Source organism: Drosophila mojavensis, unplaced genomic scaffold, assembly GCF_018153725.1.
Source record: "Drosophila mojavensis isolate 15081-1352.22 unplaced genomic scaffold, ASM1815372v1 contig_80, whole genome shotgun sequence".
Classification (NCBI taxonomy): Eukaryota; Metazoa; Arthropoda; class Insecta; order Diptera; family Drosophilidae; genus Drosophila; species Drosophila mojavensis.
In genome coordinates this window covers 4,597,182-4,621,749 of record NW_025318906.1, presented here as the reverse complement: position 1 = coordinate 4,621,749, position 24,568 = coordinate 4,597,182, and the positions used below count along the sequence as shown (strand labels likewise).

General features: G+C 39.5%; 1 protein-coding gene across 1 annotated transcript in view; it reads right to left on the bottom strand.

Moving 5' to 3' along the window:
* Window positions 1-329: 329 nt before the first annotated feature.
* LOC6578720 (homeotic protein distal-less) overlaps window positions 330-24,568 on the bottom strand; it is a 29,000-nt gene continuing 4,761 nt past the window's right edge. Inside the window, exons 3-7 of the mRNA XM_002004592.4 lie at window positions 21,701-21,894; window positions 1,302-1,443; window positions 1,113-1,217; window positions 760-973; window positions 330-620 (exon numbers count right to left, since the gene is read on the bottom strand). Coding sequence (XP_002004628.4) covers window positions 602-620; window positions 760-973; window positions 1,113-1,217; window positions 1,302-1,443; window positions 21,701-21,894 — 674 coding nt within the window. The 3' untranslated portion in view covers window positions 330-601. The remainder of the gene's footprint in view (window positions 621-759; window positions 974-1,112; window positions 1,218-1,301; window positions 1,444-21,700; window positions 21,895-24,568) is intronic.

Below are 24,568 nucleotides of genomic sequence, written 5' to 3'. Positions count from 1 at the left end.
AGAAAAAATTATATAGTAATATATTTAAATATATATAAACAATATGAAGGACACGCATAAAATTAAGTTGAGGAATTTCTGTCTGTATGTTTTGTATATTGTATTTTATGTTTTATTTTCATAATTTTTATTTTATTGTTTTTAATGTAATTATTTAGACTAACTGTAAAACGACTCATTCACATATACAAAATGTAGCTGCTTTCTATTATTTAATATTTTACAATGTTCTTTTATATATATATATTCATCATCAATATGCTCAATCAATATTCAATTATTGGCTAAGATTTGTATATATCTATCTGTATATATTTATATATATATATATATATATATATATATATAAATTTTTGGGTCAACCTCACTGCACCGCTGCGACGCCGTCACCAACGCCCACGAATACCTCATCATGATGATGATGTTGATGCTGATGATGATGATGATGTTGATGCTGATGTTGAAGTTGATGCTGATGATGATGATGATGATTGTGATGGAGATTCAGTTCAGCGCAGGGCCTCGTCTCATAGCATTGCGTTTGCGTAGACTGCGGCCACGCAGCCGAAGGCGTCGGCGGATGCAGTTGATTTGGGTGATGTTAAACCGCCGGCCACACGCTGCACGAAAGAAGAGAAGAAGAAGGGAGAAGAACGCATAGAAAAGAAGCGTTTAACAAGTGATTAGTTAGTTATTGGCTATGAAATGTGTTGCAATGGCTTGGTTTTGTGATTTCTGCTCAGAGTTGCTTGAACTTACGTTAGTAATGAAGGATTCGTCTCGGGCTGATACCAATACTGGGGCACATAGCCGCCCATTTGTGGTGGCGGATTATGGTGGTGCGATTGCGGATGCGGCGCCGCTGGATGAGGTGGCTGTGGCGTCATTTGCGGCGGTGGCTTATGATCGATCCAATGCGGTTTCTGATCCCATGGCGCTTGCGTTGGCGGACTAAGACCCGTTGGTGGGAATTCTACATGAACGAGAGAAAGGAGAGAGAGAGAGAGAACAACAATGAGTGTCAGTTAGCAGTGTTGGCTTAATAATGGTTATAGATAGAGTAGAGATTGTAAATTTTTTTTTTCTATTTAAAAGATTTCCCTCAAACTTACCGGGTGATAGCTCAGACACAGGCGTACTTGATGGCGTTGGACTATGTCCGGGAGGTAGATAATGTGAGGGTGAGCCGCTATTCGAGCCACCGCCGTTATTACCGCCTGCAAGTGAGAAAAGAAATGAAAAATAAATGATATTAGTTTATGATATATTATTATGATCTGTGGCACAAATGAAGAACTTACCACTGTGCATTTGATTAGGACTATGCTGACCAGGATTGGGTCCACCGCCGCCGAGTGGCATGCCACTGTTGGTGCCCGGACCCTGAGCGGCCTTCATCATTTTTTTGTACTTCGAGCGACGATTCTGGAACCAGATTTTCACCTACAAAAATCAAGAATGAAGAATACTGAATCAACAACATGTTTTCGATATATCTACAGATATATATGTATTTATATATATATATAGTATGTGACGCAATATCTAGGCATTCGACTCAGCATGAGTTTCAACTTTATTCGCTGTGCATTAATGTATATACAGAAATTAAATTGTCTGAGCGGCTATAAAATAAAGAGCAAAGCCGGCTTTAATTAAGTAATAGCCCAGCATCTTTCAACAAGGAGAATCGATTGAGCTATTGACTAAGTTAGTTTTAGTTGGTGTTTGATAGTTGTTTTTGTTGTTGTCGTTGCTATTATTTCTTTCTATATGCACAACGGCTTTTCAAACCACTTTTCATATGAAATTAAAAGTGAATGCTTGTGAAAAGCAGCTGGCAGCTAAAATGAATTCAACACTTGGCTTGGCATCCAAAATGGAACAGAAAACAGCAAAACACATTTTGGCAGCGTGTGACACTTGCAGAAAACTCAATTGAGTGTGTGTGTATTTGCCTACAGAGTATTAAGTGCAGTATAATTTCTGCGAGTGAACGATTTCGTCATCATCAGCTGCGAAGCGACAGCAAATGAGCCAAAAATGTATCTCACAGTTACTTTCAATTTTCATTTTTTTTTTTTTTTTTTTTTTTTCGAATCGCAGCCAGTCGAGACGTGTTGCTGTTGTTATGTAGAACTAATTGTGCGCTGAGCTGTGCGCACTTCACTTTTGAAAGCCAACGGCATCAGCCACCGCAGCAGCCGCAGCAGCAGCTACCCCGTTGCTCAATCTCTCGACTTCGTCTCGGGCTCAAGTGTGTGTATAAATACATCTATATAAAGATACAACAGCAGCGCGTATCTAATGCTATTTATGCGCGCTTTTAACTGTATCTACAATTTGCAATCTTACAAATAGTTATGTATACATACATATATATATATATATATGAATAGATTCGTGTATAGTCTTCCAATACATACATATATAACTATCTATAACCGACTTGTTCAAGGTCGTTCTTCGCGGTTGGTTGAATTTTTGAAGCGTAGCATACGATCTTTTCTTTTTTTGAGTGTATGTATGTGTGTGTCTGTGAGTTTTTGTGTGCCTAAACTCTTTAGGCACCCTGTGGCCAGAAATGGGGTATGATCGAAGAAGAGTGTAGGAGATGAAAATTAGCTTTATGTATATGTAGCTAGTGCTGATCAGTCAGGCTTGACTGTGTCGTTAGTTATTTATATGGGTAGATATTTTGGATAAGATCTATTGATAATGATTGGATTCTTTTGAAGACATGGGCTATCTTTATGAGAATGTATATATGCATAGTTGTATATACACTTTTATATGTACTATATATCTACTTATATCTGATCAATATCAAAAATGTTCTGTCACTTGGTTACAGGGTAACTATTAGTCTTCCATTACCATTGGGCGCCTTCGTTACTGTTTTTACTACTATTTACGGCCGACTTTTTATGGGGCTTTTTGCCAACGAAATTTCACCGACTGCCGCTATTTAAATGTCGCCCCATAAAGAGTTTGGCAATGTTTTTGGCGCTTGACTTTGGGGCCTGGCGCTGTGGCCTGGGCCTGAATTTGGTTTATGTGCATGTGCCGCCGGCTGTGGATTCAATTAAGCGATAACTACCGGTATTGACTAAAGTCAGACATGTTCGCTAATCGCACTGATCCGGCTACGATTGCCGGATGGTCTGGCTCGAATGTCCGATTGTCCGATTGTCGAATTGTCGAATTGCTAGTGCGCCCCGCGCTCTGACAGATCATTGACATTGACGCAAAGTTAAGTTTACTATTTGTTACTTTGATTTTTGAGTTTGTTTTATTTTCATTTGGATTTTCATTTTCAATTTCGATTGAATGCGCAATCGAGCGGCACACGGTTCGATTTGAAATTGGGTACAGGGGCGAAGCGCTTCAATTGAGCGTCGAGCAGCGATTTTTGCATAGCTTAGCTAATGCTTGACTCGATCTAAGTCTGATTTGTATACACATATATATTTGAGATGCTGAAGACAACAGTATTTATTTGTATTATTATTTCCTTTTAGTTTTGGTGGTTTAGTTTGAAGTTCGCGTTTATGCTTTTGCTATTTGTCAGCTGTTACGCAAGAGAAACCAAGCGCAAAAAATGCGCTCAATAATAAAATATTGTCGAGGCAGTTACTAAACAAACAAAAAACGACTCTATGCATGCAGCAAAATGTAATATAAAATATTAACAGATTTTAAAAGCGGGCCAATTGGTTACAGTATATATAGCAATATATCAGAAACTAATATATCATGGCGAAAATATAATTTTATTACTTTTTACTTTTACAAAAATACTTTCTGCCACTTTCAACTCTACTTGTCCAACAGCTATTAGCCAGCAGCATCTCAATTGTCAGCTTTGCATTGAAAATATGTTTTGACAGGTTTTTATAAATTATATAATATGAGCGAAAATGCAAGAGGCTAGAAAATTAATACCAGCTGCTATAAATATATATTTATATATAAATATATATCTATATTTCTTTATTTATTTATTTCTTTTTCTTGAGAAGAACACCTCACAAAACGAGCTCGACTTCCCCCCACTCGCATGGTCACAAATATTTATGCAAAGAGCAAAAAGCAAAAGTAAAAAAAAAAAAAAAAAAAAAAAGAAGTAAAATAAAGCCACGCACGAGAGTAAAAGTGTAGTCAACTGTCTGACAGGACAGACAGCTAGAGACGGACTGTTGGACAGTCTGTCAAATGTCAATCAGCCTTATGTCATGGCAATCGCAATCGCAATCGCCCCTGCTGCTCCTTCTCGTCGCTCCATTTGGTTTCTGTGGCTCTCGCATCAATTTGTACCACTTTCATATGGACAAATATGGCAAACAACAGCCACAGCAGCAAAAAAAAAAAACGAGAAATTAGCATGTCACTGTGTCACTTGAAGCAGCAGCAGCAGCCGTTACCAAGAGATCTGTCTTCTTAGCCAGACTTTTTGTATTACATATGTATACCCTATAGCAGGCAAAGGGTATTATGAGTTTGTTGTTTGGTATATCATATGTGACCTATCAGAACTCGGCTTATATTACAGCTCTGTGGCACAAACTAGGTACAGATAATGGGGATGACTACTAGATGTACTTAAATCAAAATTAATTATATTGCATGAATATAACATAGACTTAATAAGGAACAGACGTTAGTATGTTCTATAGGAAGAAAACTCTTTTTGATGTGTATATGTATATATATCATAGAGATAGAGATGAGATACAAGTCGAATGGGAGTTGAGTCAAGTTGACTTTTTTTATACAAAAATGAATTGATTAAAATGAATCACTGATACATAACAGATACGTGTTTATATAGCGGTACTATGTATGTTCATCTCATCTTGATACATTAATACATCTGCTCTCATTATAAAGCAGAGAGCAATAGATCTCACCTATACAAGAATACCTCTTTACACCTCAGAGAGCAATAGAACTTCGTCTATGTAGTATTTCGCTTATATAACTCGTCAGCATTATCCTTTTAACCTACTTTGCAGCTAGCTTCTAGTCAGATGGCACAACACTTGTGCTGCTGCGGCTTCTGCTGCTGCTGCTGCTGCTGCTTATTCTTCTTGCTTGATCACTTCCGCAATATGTCACTTGGGAATATAATTTATGCGTGGCTGTGAGAGAGAACCACAATTGATGGCCAGTCGACAGCCAACAGATGCGCCCCAGCGGCCAAATGTTCAGGCTTTCTAATACACACACACACACACAAGCAGCAACTGTTGTTGTTGTGACTATAGCTTTAGCCTTAACTCTTGCTGTTGTTGCATATCACAGCATATCTCTGGCAGTGTGTCCACCTGTGTTGGCTGCGCGCAATTGAAACTGGTTTGTGGTGCCGTTGCCAAAGTGCGTTTTTGTTGATCTTAATTCAAATTGCGCGGCTGCTGCCTGCTCATTTAATTCATTTGACAGTTGAGCATTTAAAACGTGGGAAAAGATAACGCATTTGATAAACGCGACTGAGAGACCAACGTCAACCTATTCGTCTGGCCAAAGCATTGATTTTGTGCCTGATTTGTGTGGGAGCGCGACAGCAAAAAAAAAAAAAAAGAAAAATATGAAAAAAGGTGGAAAATAGTTTTCAGTTTCTGCAGAAAAAAAAGTAACCAAAAAACTTTTGCCTTTTGCTATGATAAATTATGGCACTGCCACGCCCACAGCGGGTGGCTAGGGCTAAGGGCCCGCCCGCTTGTGGACGCTGGCCATAAATAATGTTGGCTCGAGGAAGTGAGCGCTTTATTAGCTGCTGCGACAGCAACAACTGTTGGCTGCCGCGTCTAAGCAAATAGACAAGACAGCCAAGCTGCGCCCGGGTAATGACAACAACGACGCCCCCAAAACAAAAAAAAAAGGCTAAACAAAAGCAATTGCTGCTGTTTTGTTGTTGTTGTTGCATTTTCCATTTTGGCCAAGTTGCAAATGCTGTCTGCCAATTCACGCTCGAGCGTTGCACTTGGCTGTGGCTGTTGCTCTCGCTGTTGCTGTTCACAAATTTATGGCTAGCAGCAACGGGCAACAATCTCGCTGGGCTCCATGCAGTGTTTTCCCCGCATTGTTCTCAGCTTGTTGCTTGTTATGTTGCCAACAATAAGTTGGCTCTCTGTGGCTCTTTTGGCCGCTGACTTTTCATTCATAAATTCCATGCAACAAGATTTTAGCATATTTGCAGCACATTTTTGGTGCGCGAATTTGCAAAAAAGCGGCCAACATTAAAAACCATTTTTCGCCGGCATGCAGCAGTTGCTGCTGTTGCTGCTGCTGCTGCTGTTGTCGGCTCTTTGAATTAGCTGCTGCCCGCCTGCTGTTACATTTTGTAAACATTTTGTTTAGCCTGATTAATGGCACATTCATATGTGGCCTATAGCAGGCAGCAATTGCTACAGCAGCAGCAGCAGTAGCTAGCAACAGCAACAGCAATTTATACAGCTTCAGCAATTGCTCTTCCTTTTGATAATTTAGCTTGAACATTGCGCATACGCACCGTGGCTCACTTTCATTTTGCTATAATTTGAATCTGCATAGTTTTTGTTGTTTGCCTTTCTCAGATTTTTGTTTTTTGTTTTTTTTTTTTGGTTTTTTATATATTTTTATGACAGCAATAAACTTTCCATAAGCACGCGCCAGCTGGCAAGACGGGTAGTCAGGTAGTCACTAAGACAGTTAGTCAGTGGGATATTTGAGATAGAGATAGAGAGAGAGAGAGACAGACGTGTTTAGGCAGCGACGTCATCCTCGCCAGGCCGTCGCCGGGCCACAGCGGGCAATCTATTTTAATCGCGCTGCAATCGCCAGCGCAGCGGCAATTTTTAATTTATGCGCAAAAGAAGCAACAACAAAAAGTCATAAAATAAAGATAGTGAAACAGGGTAGAGGAGGAGGGGGTATACGCGAAGCGTGAGCGAGATGGAGTACTTGAGCGAATGCTGCGCGAAACAAAATAAAATTTTGATTTATGATCTTGTCGCTAAAGTTGTTCGTCAACAGCAGCAGCAGCAGCAGCAGCAGCAACCGTGGCAGCAGCAACAACAACAATAACAAGTTGTTGCTGGCGCAACAAGTGCTTTTTGGCCACTCGCTGGCGATCATTCATAAAATGCGGCAAAGATTTGTATCTGAACAGAAAAAACAAAAACTCAAAACAAAAGCAACAAAAACGAAAATAAATAAATAAAAGTAAAAGCCGAAAAAAAACGCATTTATTATTATTTAATGTTTAAGAAACAGATTGCAAATGCGCGATTGCTGCCAGCAGCAACTATTTAATGTTGCTCTTGTGTCAGCTGCTGTCGCTTTGCATGCAGCCAAGTTGTTGTTGCTGTTGTTGTTGTTGGTTAAGCTACACAATTGTTGCGTGCGCTGCTGCTAAGCAAGAGAAACCACAGCCCCACCCACTTGCAAAGACAGCACTGAGATTGTTGCCGCTGCTGTTGTTGTTGTTATTTTTGTTGCTTTAGGTATTTTCTTGCTGCGTTGCTCTTTTGACTGCCATGGTTGACGGATTACGCAACTTGCCGGCCGTAGCATTTTCATTTTATTATTGTTATTATAGCGCTAGCTGTTGTTGCTGCCTTTTCATTGTTGGAAAATTTGTACATTGCATGCGATTGTTTGCTGCGGCTGCGGCTGCTGCTGCTGCTGCTGCTGTTGTTTTACGTGCAAAATTTGTTTATAATTTTGAATGCAGCCAACAACAACAACAACATCGGCAACAGCAACAGCAACTATTGCTGCAGGGCAGGCAATGACTTTAAAGCGTACTACGAAAATTTCAAAAAACGAAAACGTAAAACTGAGAAAAATAATATAAATAATAATGAACACAATGCCATGTCGTGGCAGCAACTGAACAGAAAAAAAAAAAAAAAATTTTCTTTTGAAAAGCGCGTCTGCCCTGTCTCTACCTTCTCTTTCACCATCTCCCTCGCTCTCTCGCTCTGTTGCTGTGCCATGCCCTAGAGTCAAGTGTCACGCACATGTTGTACAGTCCGTCCGCTTTTTTTTTTTTTTTTTTTTTTTGCTTCTCTCAGCTTCTAGCTACAGCTTCAGCTACAGCTCATTAAAAGCCACATGCAAACGTTCTACAGTCAAGGCGAAAGGTTTCGTATTTAGTTTTTAGTTGTTGTTTTTTTTCCTTCATTTCAAGTTCGTTGCCTAAGTCTTTCGTATGCCAGAGTCGCTTGTTAACCAAAAGCCGACACTAATACAGCGCTGAGCAAACAGGCTAACACACACACACACAGACAATCAACTGGCCCTGACGAGTGGAACTTTATTTTATTTTACTTTACTTTTTTTCTGACTCTGGGGTAGGTGCAACAAAAGTGATTTCCAAATAAAATCGTTGCGGGCTGTTTTGGGCAACGCCTACCCCATGTGCATGCCAAAAGCGCCGAAAAAAAAACCAGAAAACTAAAGTAGAAAGCAACGGCAACAGTTTCAACAAAAAACGCTCAAAGGCTTCAAGGCCAGCAACAACAGCAGCAGCAGCAGCAGCCGCAGCAGCCGCAGCAGCAGCAAAGCCTGGGCAGCATCTCTGCCTTTATGAACGCAAGTTAACACCGCTTGGCCGCTGCCTAAACAAATTGAAAGCAAATCGATGCCAGAGCGTGCCTCATGAGCAGCAGCAGCAACGGCAGCAGCGACAGCAGCCACGTTCAAAGTTGAAACACGTGGCTGGCGGGCATGTTGGCCAGATTGCAGCCATTTGACCTCAAACTTAGCCCGGGCACGCACGTGGCTGCAATTGAAGCTCGCGCTGTAGCCATGCAAAATATGCGACATGTTTGACCAATTTGGCCTAGACTATAGACAACACCAACAACAACAGCAACAGCAACTAACTACGGTGTTGTGCTCCCCAGGGGTGTTGTGTGTGCTGTTTGCGCTGTTGTTTGTCTCGGCTATGCCATTGATCTTTATCAATGAGCAGCTAGACGCAACGCAATGAATGGCGCGCGCTTCATTAATTTATGCATATATAGGCAATGCGTAAAAGTGAATGAGACGCGGCAGCAGCGGCAGCCAGTGGCAAGTTATGAGCGTGCCCCGCGGGAAACGCTGCTTAATAAACAATAAATATGCAATTAGGCAAGGCCGGAGCTGGAGACTGTAAACTGGAGACTGGAGACTGTTGCTGCTGTTGTTGCATTGGTCAGTTTATATAACGTCTCTAATGCAGCAACAACAATTAACAAGTTGCTGTTGCTGTTGCTGTTGCTGCTGGTTGTGGTTGGCGTTGCGCTTAATGAGAAATGAGCGCGCTCCTTGGAGGCAGCCACGTAAAACAATTTATAAATAAATAAAGATATTGATCTAATTTCTATATAGGCACATGAGTTGCTGCTGTGGCTGCTGCTGTTGCTGCTGTGGCTGCGGCTGCTGCTGTTGTTGTTGTTGTTGCCACGGTGATTGCTTAATCGCTGCCACGCATGAGCATTTCACCAGCTGCCGCTGCTGCTGCCACTGCCGTTGGCTTTCAGTCACGTAGCCGAAGCGAGCCATAAAATGTGACAGGAGAAAGATACACGCATTCAGATACTTTCAACAAGTTTCGATTGAACGCCAATTGCAGCTCATTTATATTAAATACAAACTTAATATGTTGTTATGCTTAAGCGCTGATAAAGTTGTTAGCCATATGGTATACGTACGTAGACTGAGCATCTCAGTGCGCTGTTACATGTTTTAGGGTTCTCAGTTTTTCGTGCGAAAAAAGGGGGCCAACAACTTGGCCGCATGCCAATTGACCAAGTTGAGACTAGTTCGTGCGACAAATCGAGCATTTTACTAACTCAATTAGTGCTTTATAGGCGTAGAGAAATGTGCCTTTTGCCATTTCTGGACGCATACGCAGAAACAATTAAACAGCAACAGTTGCTGCTAGTTGCTGCGGTTGCTCTGTTGCTGATGCTACTGCTGTGACAAATCTCGTGACTGTTCACAGCCCAACGGATGATGAGCATCCGGCGTTTTACGCGTTCTGCCATTCTTAAAGCCCTGTTGTTTGTTGTTGTTGTTGCTGTTGTTGCTGTTGTATTGTGCAACAATGTTTGTCAAATCCGGAAACTGTTCCCATGTTGCTGTGAACTATTGAAAATTGTACAACAGCAACACAGCGACAGCTGCCAGCAGCAACAAATCGGCTAGCAAATGGCATGCGATGCGAATTGCGAATACGTAAACGTAAACGAATGCGAATACGAATGCGAGTTCTCATTCGAATTCTCATTCGCTTTTGATTCACCTGCAAGGCCTTGAAATTTTGTAATTCTAATTTGTAGCCAGCTAAACTAAAACTGAGTCAGTGCTGCAGTTGTGCTTTTGTAATCCATCAGCAGCAGCAGCAACAACAACAACTGCTCAAAAATTATGATGAAAAACAGCAGCAGCAAGAGCAGCAGCAGCAGCAGCAGCAGCAGCTGAAACAAAAATGTTTTCAACAATAAATCGGCGGCAGCATTTGATCAACAATTGCCAAGGTGAGATTCTAAGCAGATACAGCAGCAGCAGCAGCAACAACAGCAACAACAACAATTGCTGCAGTTCCAAGTTCCAAGTTGACGTTGCTGCTGGCTTGTGAGGAGGGCGTGACGGGGCGGAACGAGCACAACAACAACAACAGCAATAACAACAACAATAATAAAAAATTTTTGTCGAACAAAACTCGAGAGCGCGACGCGCATTTAAGTTTTACTTGGTCAACGTTGTTGTTATTGTTGTTTTTCGTGTATATCTACATATATGTATGTGTGTGTGTGTCCTACAGTCACTGCAAAATATTAGTCATATTTAATTTAGTTGCGGCTTCGCCTGCCTGCAGCAGGTGACAGTCGAACTAGCTGAAAGTACGTGCTGCTTATGTCATGCCCAAACCTTAGAGGAAGGCGGCAGTGCGGCGCAAGGAGGCGTGGCACAGCTAGCTGACAAGCTAACATATAGTATTATTAGGTTTTTGTTATTTTTGTTTTGTTTTTTTTTTTTTTTTTTTGGAAGCCAACTCTTACATGCGCAGCTGTTGCTTATTTGGGAAATACTTAAAGCCCCAGCCTGTCTATTTAATATTAATGCGATTCTGTTGAAAGAAATACTTGTTTATAGTCGACAAATGTAGCTCTATGCTTTATCACGTGTCGATATTGACGTCTGTATATACATATGTATATACACATTTATCGATCTATTCAGTTTTGTATGCGAAACAAAAAGCGAATTGTGCGATTTGTTTCTGGGAATCCCCAGACCCAGCGGCTAATGTAATGCAATGAAAGGGCTAGATAGAGGTTACGAAAAATTTAAGGCAGTTCCGAACTTTGAACGATTGTGAAGTCAAAGTTTAATGTATAGCTATATACTAGTACATAGTCATAGTCATATAGAAATATAAGATATATATAAGATATTTCCCTTAGGCATTCTTTACAACAAGTCTAACTAAGTACTTGGAAATTGTTCTTCTTCTTTCATATTTCTACCCCTTATTAAATAGCTGCTGCTCTGCAGTTAGTCAATTATTTAACCACAACTTTAATTACCGCTATTTAAACTGTGCTGCTCGCACAAAATTCTTTTGCGGCACTGCATAGCCACACACAAAATTAAAGAGCGCTCGTAAAAATGCACTTGAAACATTTTCCAGGCCGGCGCACACGGATTCAACAAATTGGAACGGGTTCCAGGCGACTTTGTGGCTATATATATATATATAAATATATATATACATATATATAGTTAAAACAGTCCATACTATGTCAAACAGGCAAACAAATTAAGTGAAAAAGGGCAAAAAGCAGAAAATGTTGTGGCTAAACATTTAGTTCTAAATCGGGCATTAAACCGAAGAGAGTACTTGACCAGTAACTACCCTGTAAAAAGGATGAGAGAGTTGCTTACCGGGGTTAATTAGCGAAGCCAATCAATTTATGTTTTTTTTTCTATACTTTCATAAAAATACATCAAATTAAAGTATTTAAAAATTTTTCAAAAATAAATTTGATTTCATGTAAACTATGTAAAGATTTTTTTCAAAAAATATATAAAATCTTTAAAATGTACCTAAGTATAGAAACATTAAGACCCAGGCTCAACTGTAGATTCTGATTCTTATGGAATGTATTTATTTCTTTACTTCCTTTTCTCATTACTCATTAGTCAATGGGTATGTTATAGTACTATACAAATCATATTTGTGGTCAGCATTTTATAATGATGCGCTGGTGACGATCTCATTTCACTTTATGAGATCCCAACTAAGAGATAAGTAATATAAAAAAAATGATAAAAAAAAAAAAAGTGTGGCGGGTAATTGCACAATTTATATAAGCGCATTCTTTGGGGTTTTTTCCAACTTTTTGTCCACTTTTTTATTCTGTTTTGTTTGGACGTAATTTAAATATTATTTGTTTTTTTTTTTTTTTTTTTTCATTTACTAAGCCAAATGAAATCATGGCCAGCTAACTATTATTTGTCGTTTTATTTAAGGTTTTCGTTGTTGGCTCAGTTTTTTCCTATGCATTTTCACACACAGCCCCAACGGATATCACAAAACAGCGATCATGATAATGGAAAAACAGCATGAAAAAAAAAACAACAATAAAAAAAAAAGAAAAAACAAAACTCAACTGAAAACAAACAAAAGAGTGGAAAAATGTACAAAATTAACCAAGCGTTAAAAGTTGTCTGCTATTGTTGTTGTTGTCATTTGTTGTAGCGGCTGTTGTTGTTGTTGTTGTCGCGTAAAGATTTGCCGCTCGCATCGAATGCCAAATATCAAATAGTATAAAACAACATTAATTGGAGTGTCAAAGTACATGGCCTAACCCCGCCACAGCACAGAAGATAGTGCAGAGCAGAAGCAGCAGATATTTGAGTCGTTTAATTGGCATCGCATTTACAAGGCCAAACAGCCAAAGGAGAAGAAGGGCTGCATATCATGGGTGGAGGGCCAGTGGTTAAGGGTTGGCAAGCGGCTTCGTATTGCCAACTAAATTTCACAAAAACATATTCGCAAATTTGAGAACCAATTATAACATGAGCTTGCGCTGACTCATGCCGCTCCTGCTGCTGCTGCTGCTGCTGCTGCTGCTGCTGCTGCTGCTGCTGCTCCTCTCCCTGGCCCATGCTGGGCACCCACCCACAGCCAGCGGCCACAGCGCGCAAATCTCAACGCATCGATTAAAAATACATCACATAGTAAGCAGAACGTGGCTTCAGCTACACAGCCAGAGCCAGAGCCACAGCCAGAGATAGAGACAGAGACAGAGCCAGAGCCAGAGCTGGAGACTCCAGTCGCCAGACTCCAGTCGAGAGTCAAGTTTTGGCGGGGTGTTGCCAAGTTGGTTTTTGTGCCTGGAACGAGTGCCGTCAATGCCTCGTCGTCGTCATAAAGTTGATTTTAATTTTGTTTTATTTTTTGTTGTCGTTTTTTGTTTCGCTTCTTTTTTTTTCATAATAAAATAATAATTATTGTGATTATCGCGTAACTGAAATCTTGAGCTGTAAACATTGCAGCGGCTGGCGTAGACACAAAGGCAAGGGCACGCATCCTTGAGGCTGCTGTGTGAGTGTGTGTGTGTGTGTATCAGTGTGTTTGTGTGAGGTTGTCAACGTATGTGGTAAGCCACGTTTTATTTGTCAATGCTTTGAGCCAAGTCAAAGCAACCAGACGAGCTGTCGTCTAGTTTACTATCTGCCTCCCCCTCTCTCTTTATATTGCTCTCTCGCTCATTGGCATTTTTGTTATGCGCAATAGAAATAAATTATTATTTATTTGCATACTCTCACTTGGTCTTATGGCCAGGCTGAAATGCTTATTTCACATATTTTTTGTCTTCTTCTTGTATTTTGTAATTTCCTGCAACACAGCTGTCCGCATTTGACGATGCTGAGCCGCTGACCAGTTTTGCAAAAGCCCAACATATATTGTGAATTTTTGCTGTAGTAAATATTGTGAATGAAATGTGGAAACAAGCTTTCAGCGGCAAAGCGTCAAATCTCTTGGGCTGCCAAAAGGAAGTGAGTGCGCCGCCACAGGATGCTCAGGCCGATTGTAAAGCAGAAACTTCACGATAAGCAACAAAAAAAAAAGTAAATATATAGATATATTTATGTATACAGACTCCAGTATATAGGTAAATATAGCTAGAGGAAAAGGCGCCCAACATGCTTTCTATTGCTATTAAGATAGATAGCTGCTGATATAGTTGGCAACGAGCTGATGAGCTACAGTAGCCAAACTAGAAGAAGAGGAAGCAGCAGCAGAGGAAGCAGCGAAAAAAAAATAGAGTTGAACTAATGGCATATATAAACCTGTTACAAGCCAGCCATGCAAATAGCTAGCAAAGGAGTTAATAGAAAATAAAAGTAAGAGGAAAATATTGAAGCAAGACAAATTGAAATTGTCAGCGGCTACCGACTATAAAACGTGGCTTAAATTGCAGACGAGACTTAACTTTGAGGTATTTAAGATAAGATGAAAAATCTATAAATTAATGTATAGCTTTGATGAATTAGAATTTCTGTTTAGATAAGTTTTAGGTAATTTCTCTACGGCCTACAATTCCCCGAATCAGCATACAACATCCCCAATTCAAATCGAAAAATTCGCTATGGCACCTGAACTGGTTCAAAGAGCATCCGCTTAAGTAGCAAAGCGCAGCGAATCTGTTCTACGAACTACGCCTTAAAAAAAAGTCTGAGCCAAAAAATCATTGGCATACATTTTGTGTTGTTGTATTTTGATTGCTTCGAATTATGTCAACTAGCATCAAGATTGTGCAAACAGCACGTAAGCACAAGCACAACAAGCACAAAAACAATACGAAACTTTGGCCATAATAAAATTAAAGGCACGCTCTTCAAAGATACATTTGTATCTATCTGTACGCGCTGTAGATACATTGTGCTATGCATTAGATGCGCTCGCCAATGCAAATGCGGTCACTCGATCTCAGTCAGTGTATCAGTGTGGGGAGAGCTGTTGCTGCTGATGATTGAGAGGCTGATTGAGGCTGACTGAAGAGTGAGAAATTGAGTGCCCACACCCCGTCGATGCGATGAGCTGGAGCTGGAGCTACGCTTCCAGTTCGGGCAATGCATCATTGTTAATGGCAACTTGATTTGTTGTCGCTGCTGGCTGCTGGCTGTTGTTGTTGTTGTTGTTGATGTTTCTGCTGTTGTATTAGGTACTAGTACCAGCATCAGTAGCAGCAACAGCAACAACAACAGCGCTGATCAAACTTAATTCAAAGTTCCTGTTACGCGAGCGCACGGTGCAAAATTTCGACATAGGGAGGCGACGACGATCAGCAACTGTTGCTGGTGGGTAACACAGAGTTGTTGTTGCTGTTGTTGTTGTTATTGCAATGTGCGTGTGATTAAGACATGTTGTTGTTGCGGCTGCTGAGTTACATTGTATTATGTGCCATAATTTAATTGACATTGCGCGCGTAAATCAGGCAATCACTGATATACGATGTGTTGTTGTCATTGTTGTTGTTGTTATTGTTGTTGTTGTTGCTGCTGTGTCTGCTGCTGCTGCTACTGCTGTTGCTGCTGCTGCTGCTGTCACGTTCGTTGCCAGAGCATTTAAATGCGGTCAGCCAGTTTTTCATTTTCATTTTATTTCATTTTATTTATTTATTTTTTTTTCGCTGTCGCTCCAAGTTAGCCGCTGATACTAACTCGACACTTGTATTATTTAAATCAAGTTGTGCTAGTTTTTTTAAATTTTATTTGAGCTCTTTTTTTTGTGCTTAATACAATAAAACTATTTTGTGCGCCGAGCTCTTTAAATTAATTTATAATTTAATGCTTTTTGGCAAGTATTTTGAGATGTTTATAAAAGTTTCTTTGGAATTCCGTTGAAATTTGCTTCTTTTTTTTTTTTGAAGTCCATGACCTTTGCTCAGCGCTCTTTTGGGGCTAGGGGTGGAGCAGACTTATCGCTGGCAGCAGCAGCAGCAGCAACAGGGACAACAACAACAACAGCCGCAACAAAGGCTGCTGCGAAGGTGTGCACCGTGGGCGATGCGTCTGCGTCTGCGTGCAGCAGCCAAGGCACACACACACACATACACTCACGCACATACACACACACATACCTAAAGCAGGCGTTGTTGATTTTTGCAGACAGGCGAGAGCAGCTAGCCAAGCCAGTCGCAAAATGTTAGTATATGCTGGGGCAGTGATAAGGCAATGCGAGACAAATCAATAAAACGCCAATGAAAATTAATTTGTTAAAAATGTTTATAAGTTAATCAATCTGACTAATTGAACTGTGCAAGATTATGAGTTTATTTAATTGCTGTTAAATTGTAAGCTTATTGTAATTCTGTATATAAGTACAAATTATCTAAATAATATGTTTAGCTAATTCTCAGCAGCACATTACAATGGAATTAAAGACAGTAAATACTCCGTGCTAGTTCTTAGACAGATTTTAAATTGTTCCAATGATCATATACCTTTGCCAATATATTTTATAGTTAGCACTTCATTATCATTACAAGCATTAAAATTAGTATGATTCGAATCGTAATTAATATTATTACAATAAATCTAATCATAATGACTGTGATTTTTATTGTCATTTTATCCCTATTATTTTCTTATGATCGTTAGCAATTTTAATTTCTATTATTATTGTCATTTTAATTTTATTATCATTATCATTCCATTTTTATTATCATTATGCCATTCTATTATAAATAGTGTTTCATATTCTCTAGTCTCATACTCTATCTATTATCATACATTATCACTATCGTTTATTGTTTTTGTCAAGATCAAATATTATCTGAAGACCAAGTAGCACTTTTTTATTTTTTTGAGAATATTTCTCGATTTCTTCACTACGAACATTTTCTGTGGAGTCTTGAATGTTGTAGAGCTTCTACAAGCGCCGTTTTGGCAGTTCATCTGCTAAACATAAACTTGATGTTGCTGCCAAAATCCTCAAAAATCCTTTGTTTTGCGAGTCTTTTCGAGCGTGGCCTCCTACAATTCGGTTTCAGCCGTTGCGCCCTTTTGTGGCAGGCGGGCGAGCAGAGCCGCAGTCGCAGTCGCAGCCGCAGCCGCAGCCAGATCAAAATGTGCCGATATGAGCTCATAAACACGCAGTTTAAAAGGTTCTCTTTTCGCTTTTCAGATCAGCTCGTTGAGCGGTTCGCACGGGCAGCAGCGCTGTTTAATTTCGGCTCTTTCTGATTTATATTATATACATATATGTACACACATATATGTATATATGTATATCTTTTTTAGAGTGTTTGCGTTTGTCTCGCGCTGTCAGCTTCGAGTTTGAGTTTTTGGTGCTTGAGTTTTTATGTGAGTTTTTTATTTTTTTTTTTGCTTTGTTTTTGGGTGTATATTTTTTTGTTTTTGATATTGAAGCATTGGCGATCAGCTGCCAACGTTCTATGTAATTATTCAATTAGGCGGCAGGCGGTGTAAGCCAAGAAATAAAACACACACACACACAACAGAAAGAAGGAAAACAGTAGCCAGCATTTAGCTCTAATTGAAACTGAATCAAAGCGAAAGCGACAGACAGCGAGACATACATACATACACACAGAGAGTACGTATGCAGCATATATATATATAATGCGATATAGTATATTGATCTGGCGAAACAGTCACCGGATGCACTTTCAAAATCAAACTACAAGTGCGCCAAGTACTTAAAGCCAAGTGAGAGATTCAACTAGGGGGAGGTCGAGGGGGCAGCCAGCTGACGGCCAACGGCAGAAACTCGTTTTATATACACTCTTTGCAGCCGCCGCAGCAGAGGCAGCAGCAGCAGAAGACGCAAAAAATAATAATAATGAAATTACCATAATTATATTTTGCAGCCAGCACTAAAATATATACATACATATACATATATATAAAAGAAGAAAAAAAAACCAGAGGCTATAAAAAAATACGAAACGCGGCAAAAACTAAAAGCCAAGCAAAATGTGCCACAGTTTTGAGCAAAGTATATTATCGTATAGTTTTATAGCCATATCTATATAGCCATAGACCATTGCTGTTGCATTTTTCATTAGCAGGTGTTAGAACGTGTCGCCAGATTGAGGCCGGACAACAACGACAGCGACAACGACAACGACAACGACAACGACAACGACGAGCTGTCAGTGTCAGCCGTGAGTCGAGAGCTCTCAGCTACAAAAATAACAACAACAACACCAACAACAACAATAGCTACAATAACATTGCCTGCCAGCATTTTGTAAAATGCAAAAATACATTCAGCATGCAAAACTTTAAGAACAACAAAAGCAACAACAACAACAGCATTGCATAATACGCCCCAAAAAAACCATAGAAAAAATCAAGTGAAATAAACGATTGAAAACTAATGAAGTTTTAATACTCTAGTATGTGTGAGTGTGAGGTATATATATTCATATATGTGTGATATATATAAATCTATTTAGATGAAGACCTATAGCACAATACTAAACTTTAATACGTAATACTAAAGTTTAGTTGAGCACCTTGGCTATAATTTTATATATATAAATCTTGTTAACTATACAGTATGCAGATGCAAAGCTACAAATCAAAATACTCTAATATAACTAGGATATTAACATGTTTTGATGCTATATGGAATAGTTATCTTAACTATTCTTTGCTGTGGTTAGCTTATGATGAGAATTCTATGTTAATATATCAAAAATATCTCAGCCTAGCGCAAAGCCTATATATATTAAAGAGTCAAATTGAATTAGATGCAACTGCAACTCGATTTCTCACATAAAACTCTACAAATATCTATATAATATAGTAGTTCGATAAAGCTTATGACTATATAAATGCTAAAGAAAGCTTATACTATAGAAGTATGTGAAATTTCCTGAGCCTAGCCTAACTAGTAGCCCAGTTAAGATATTCTGAGTAAGAAATTTGGGTTAATGGACATCTATTAAATAATTATCCTATATTACTACTTAAAATACATTACAGCCAATATCCAAGTCCCTAAGCGTTGCCTAATTCACGACAATTGTGTCTTAAGCTTAGCCAAAAAAAAAGTAAGTATATAGCTGAAAACCTAGAAACCTCTTAAAGCTTTAATTTAGCCAAGTTGCCCGGCGTTGCCCGCTGAAGGCCATTAAGCCATGTTTGCTGACGCTGGGGTTGGGGCTGCGGCTGGCGCTCGAGTGGCCAATGCAGTTGTTGTTTGTGTAACGCATAAATCTTAAGCCAAAGCACAATAGTTTGTTTGCACGGCTCAAACATTGGCGTGGCCAACAACAACAGCAACACCAACAACAATAACTATTACAATTTAGCTATAGCTATAGCTTTATAGCTGTAGATGTTCGCCAGCAAATCAATAAAAAACTTCCGTTGCGGCTGCCAAAGTTAACTTTGAGGGCGGTTTTAATTAACACGCGCCGTGCCACGAAAGCGAAAGTCCACACGGACAGACAGGACTCTGGCCAGAAGGAACTGCATAGCTGACCAGCTACTGGCCCCCAGCAGAGAAACAGTTAGCCCAAAAAAAAATACAGTGGGAAAAAAAAAAACACCCTTTGTTGCAGTCATAAATTAAATTTTGTGCTTAACCCTACCTTGGGTATTTATTGCAGGGTCAGAGCAGATAAAGCAAATTGATTGTGTCGCCCGTGGGCAGTGTGCATGCGGCCTGTGGTACAGTGGGCGTGGCTGTTTATTTAGTTAGCTAGCTTGCCAAAAAAAAATGTGAGTAGAAAACTGCATGCGCTGACAATGCGGACATCGATTGACAGCTGCCAGTTGACTCTGTCTGTTGTTGTTGTTGTTGTTGCTGTTGTTGCTGGCACATTTTATGGAGCCTGGCTCTCGCTCTCGCTCTCTTTCTCTCTAGGACGCTGGGTGCTTTGCCCTCTTGTAAATCAGCGTTTATGGGGTGACTAAGTAAACGGCTTTTGGCCTGCCACAAATTTATTACACAGCCGCCGTGTGGCACGCCCCGCCTCAGAGGCAAGACGACGACGACGACGACGACGGCGAGTCTCAACTGTGCGCCGTGTCTGTTTCGGTTTCTGTGGCATGGCAGCAACGCAGCCGTGTATTCAAATAACTATCTTGATAAACAACTTGCGGCCAAGCAACACCCACGCAACACACACACAAGCACACACACACACAGCAGTCTGAGCAGGGTCTTCAACTTGTTTTACAAGTTTCATTTGAGCTGCCTTGCAATATGCCACAATTGTGCCCCTTCTGTCAGTCTCTCTGTGTGTGTGTGTGTGTGTGTGTGCGTGAACTTTTGTGGCACACTAATTCAATTAGGAAGCCCACGCCCACTATCAATAAATTTCTCAAAAACGAGACTCATTCACATCAACTTTTGTTTTTCCTCTACTTGACTTTTTTACTTGACTTTTTTTTTTTTTTTTTGCAACTATTTTATTTGCTTTTGCTTTCCATGTGGAAAACTATTGTAGCGAAAACAAAACAGCAAAAACAACAACAATGGCAAAAAGTACAATGAGACAGAGGCTCGGGCACTACGAGTCTGGAACTTGAACTGAAAAAACTGGGTGGGTGTCGCCAAAGCAGCCACAATGGCAGGCAGGCCTCGTTTTATATATACTATATATCGTATATACATATATATCTTTTTTTTCCATAACAATTATAATTTTTTATGTTTGTATCTTTCTCTCTTGGTCGTGGGCAGCAGCGCGTGTATTCGCAAGATACTCATTGTTGTTGTTGTTGTTTTTAGCTGAGTCGTATACAAAAGTTGACATTGACACACGTGCAAAATGCAACAACAACAACAATAAAGAGAGCCAGAGCTAGCTCTGCTCGCATACATTATGATATTAAACACAGTCGTTAGAGCTTGTCTACCGGCTTGTAACTATGTATCCATGTATCTATCTATCTATATACTACATATATATATATATATATATGTCAGAGGCGTGGGCGTTAGCATATGTCTAGCTAGTTGTTGTTGTTGTTGTTTGCAAGTTGGTTGGCTTGGCTTGGCTCGTTTGTCAGTCAACATTAGCGGCATGTCAACAATTCAATTTGAAATGCATTTAGCTGCTGCTGCTCCAGCGGCTGCGGCTGCGGCTGAAGTTTTGTTTTCTGACTTTTTCGCCCTGGGGCAGGACTCTATATACCTGGGGAATTGACTTGGTGTGGGTAAGAGTAAGAGTATATGCCGTGTATACCCTTGCATATTAAATGAAAGTCAGTTTTTTTGTGCAGTGTAGAGCTTTTAAGTTATTAAATAGTTTGACTTGAGTATGAAAGCTTGAGAAACATGTAGGATAGAGATAGTAGGGTATACAGAGCAGTATATGGTATGTAGGGAATGGAATAGGTAAGTGTAAAGTGGAGAGAAGAGAGCATAAGGAGTACAGAGAGTATAGGAAGTATGACGAGTATAGAGAATACGTAGGCTATTTATATATAATATTTAAAGTCTATAAAGAGTATATAAATATAAACCCTGGAGAACATATAATACTACAGCATTACTTTCATAGATATACACAGGCTATATATGATAATCAAATGTTCTTCAATCCCTCACTCCAACGAATGTCAAGCTTTGCTCATTCTATATTTATACACATCACGAATAAATCTATATTTATACAAAGTATTTTATATCAAAGTATATATATGTATAGTATATATGTATGCAACTCACCTGCGTTTGCGTGAGGCCCAAACTCGCGGCCAGCTCGGCACGTTCGGGCAGAGCCAGATATTGGGTGCGTTGGAAACGTCGATTCAGTTGCTGGAGCTGCAGTGAACTGTAAATGGTGCGTGGCTTGCGCATTTTCTTGCCCTTGCCATTGACGCGTAGGCCGGAGTCCTCGCATTTGTCTGAGATTGAAAAGTCTGCAAAAACAATGTATGTATATGTATGTATTTATATATATATATATATATGTATATTTGAGAGCGCCAGAAAAAGAGGGAGCTGCAGACATAAATGGGCCGCAATGATGAATTTATAATAAGCCATAAGAATTATGGCAAAGCGCTGCGATTGTGAACTGCGGACATAACTCTGTCTATATAAATATTCATGAGCTGTGCTTCGGAATGCATGACAGAGCAACTCCAAATAGAGAGAAAGACCGAGGAGCGAGCAGAGCAGAGCAGCGGCGAGTCGCTATTTGGGCTGCCAAATCGAACGCTAAGTAACTTGTAAACGGCTTTGCAATTAACTTTAATTAACAATTACCGCATAAACAAAAAGCAAAAGTTCAAAGCACTCAACTTGCAGCTCATGACGTAGCTAATTGTGAAAAATACATGCGAATCTATATATATATATAAATATGTATACGTATGTATGTGTGTGTGTGTACGAATCCAGCCGACTATTATTAAGCGCCCATATATGGTAACCGTTACCCTTACCTGACTGTACGTGTGCGTATTGATGTGTATGTGTGTGTGTGTCGAAAATATTGGCGCCGCAGCACGTGCTGTCGCTTTAATGACAAAATGGCTGCGTGCGAGCGAGATGGCAATTGCCTTAACTTATATTTGACCACCCAGCACATAAGCCATTAGTCAGACTGACACCAGGTCCCAAGTGTGTGTGTGTTTGTGTGTGTGTGAGCTGCTGCTGCTGCACATGTCGCTGGCCGGGGCAGCGCTACACCAAAGAATGGTGTAATTAATTACGCCAAACGAAAGCGTAATTACCGCAATTATAATTACATACAGACGTATGCGTGTGTGTGTGTACGTGCGTGAGTATGTGTGTGTGCCAGTGGGCCATTTAATTTTAGGCATTTGTATTTAAAGACTTTTTGGCGCGCAAAATAATGTTGGCTAACAGCTGTTATTGTTAGCACAATAAACGAAATTTTGTAGCCAATAGACAGACTGACAAGAGTCAAGGTTAATTGCGAAGCCACCCACGCCCAAGTCATTCCAGCCAGCCCAGCCAATGTGGCGTATGTGTGATAAATGTGTGACAAAATGTCAAACTACGTTACTTAACATACACTATGTGTATGCATGTATATGTATATATGCATATATATATATATACGCTTCTATAGCCTTTTCTCTGTATTGGCGGCAACAATAGCTGGCAAAATGAATTGCTTTTCACTTACGTACAAAACTGCTCAACCAAAACGCATAAAAAAGCAAAAAAAATAAAATAAAAATACAAATAAAAACAAGTAAGAAAGCTCTAGTCGAGACTGCTCGACTACGAGATCCCCTGAACCCTTGGAGCAATAGATATTTCAATACTTTTTCGCGACTTTCAGCTTACACAAGAAACACGCACACACACACACACACGCACGTACGCACACACAGGTATACATACACACACACGCATACAGACACACATACACACACACACGCATACAGACACAAACCCATACACACACACACATACACACACACACATACACATACAAGCAACCACGCATAAACACGCATGGGCTGCAGTGTGCGCTTACTATGAGAACTTAATTGTTTAATAACTTTTTTTATGGACGTACGATCTTCATGAAACTTTTAGATAATGATTATAACATGAATATGCATGTACTTGCCAAAGCACAAGTCTCTAGTATTTGAAATACGCTTTTTACAAAAGTGATGGTGAGGGGGTGAATTTAGAGGTGGGGGGTAAATTTTAACAAAAACCGAAATTGTATAAATTGCATATAAGCATACATTAAAAATTTGGAGACTCTAGCAATAAAGGTGTAGAAGATATAATTTTATAACTGGGTTTCGATAAGGTTTTTTATCGATAAAAAAAGATCGGGATGAGTTATCGATTTTTAATGATAAACTTGATATGCGCGCTGTAATTACGGACATTTTAAAAAAAATTTGAAGTCTCTAGCTCTTATATCTTCTGAAATCGACGCGTTCATACATACGGACAGACGGACAGACGGACAGACGGACAGACAGACGGACAGGGCCAAATCAACTCAGCTCGTCACCCTGATCAAGAATATATATACTTTGTGGGGTCTGCCACGCCTCCTTCTCCCTGTTACATACATTTCAACAAAACCATTATACCCTGATTTCCCATTGAAAATGGGTTCAGGGTATAAAAAATACAAAAAACTGAAACAGCAACAAAATTGTTTAACAAAATGCGATAGTTAACAAAATGTCACAGTCAAGCGCGCAATTATGCCAGCCACAATGAATATCGAAATTAAAATTTATATACGAAATAAAAAGCCAAATAAAATTTTAAAATACTACACTACAGCTCAAATTTGCGTTGGAATATATAAAAGAAATAAAATTCAATATTTCCTATATTGAGAAAAATTCTTTAAAAAAAGCAAATGTAAAAAATAAAAAAAATAAAATAGAAAGCAAATTGCTTAGAAAAGAGTAGCAGCTACAGCAATATTTAAGAAATTCTTTAAAAGAAGAATAGAAAATACTGAAAATTTGAATATAACTTTAAATATATTTTATTGCACATTTGCACATTTTGCATATATTTAAATTACTTGTAATAATTTCAATTTTATTCATATAAATATTTTACTATAGGAAAGAC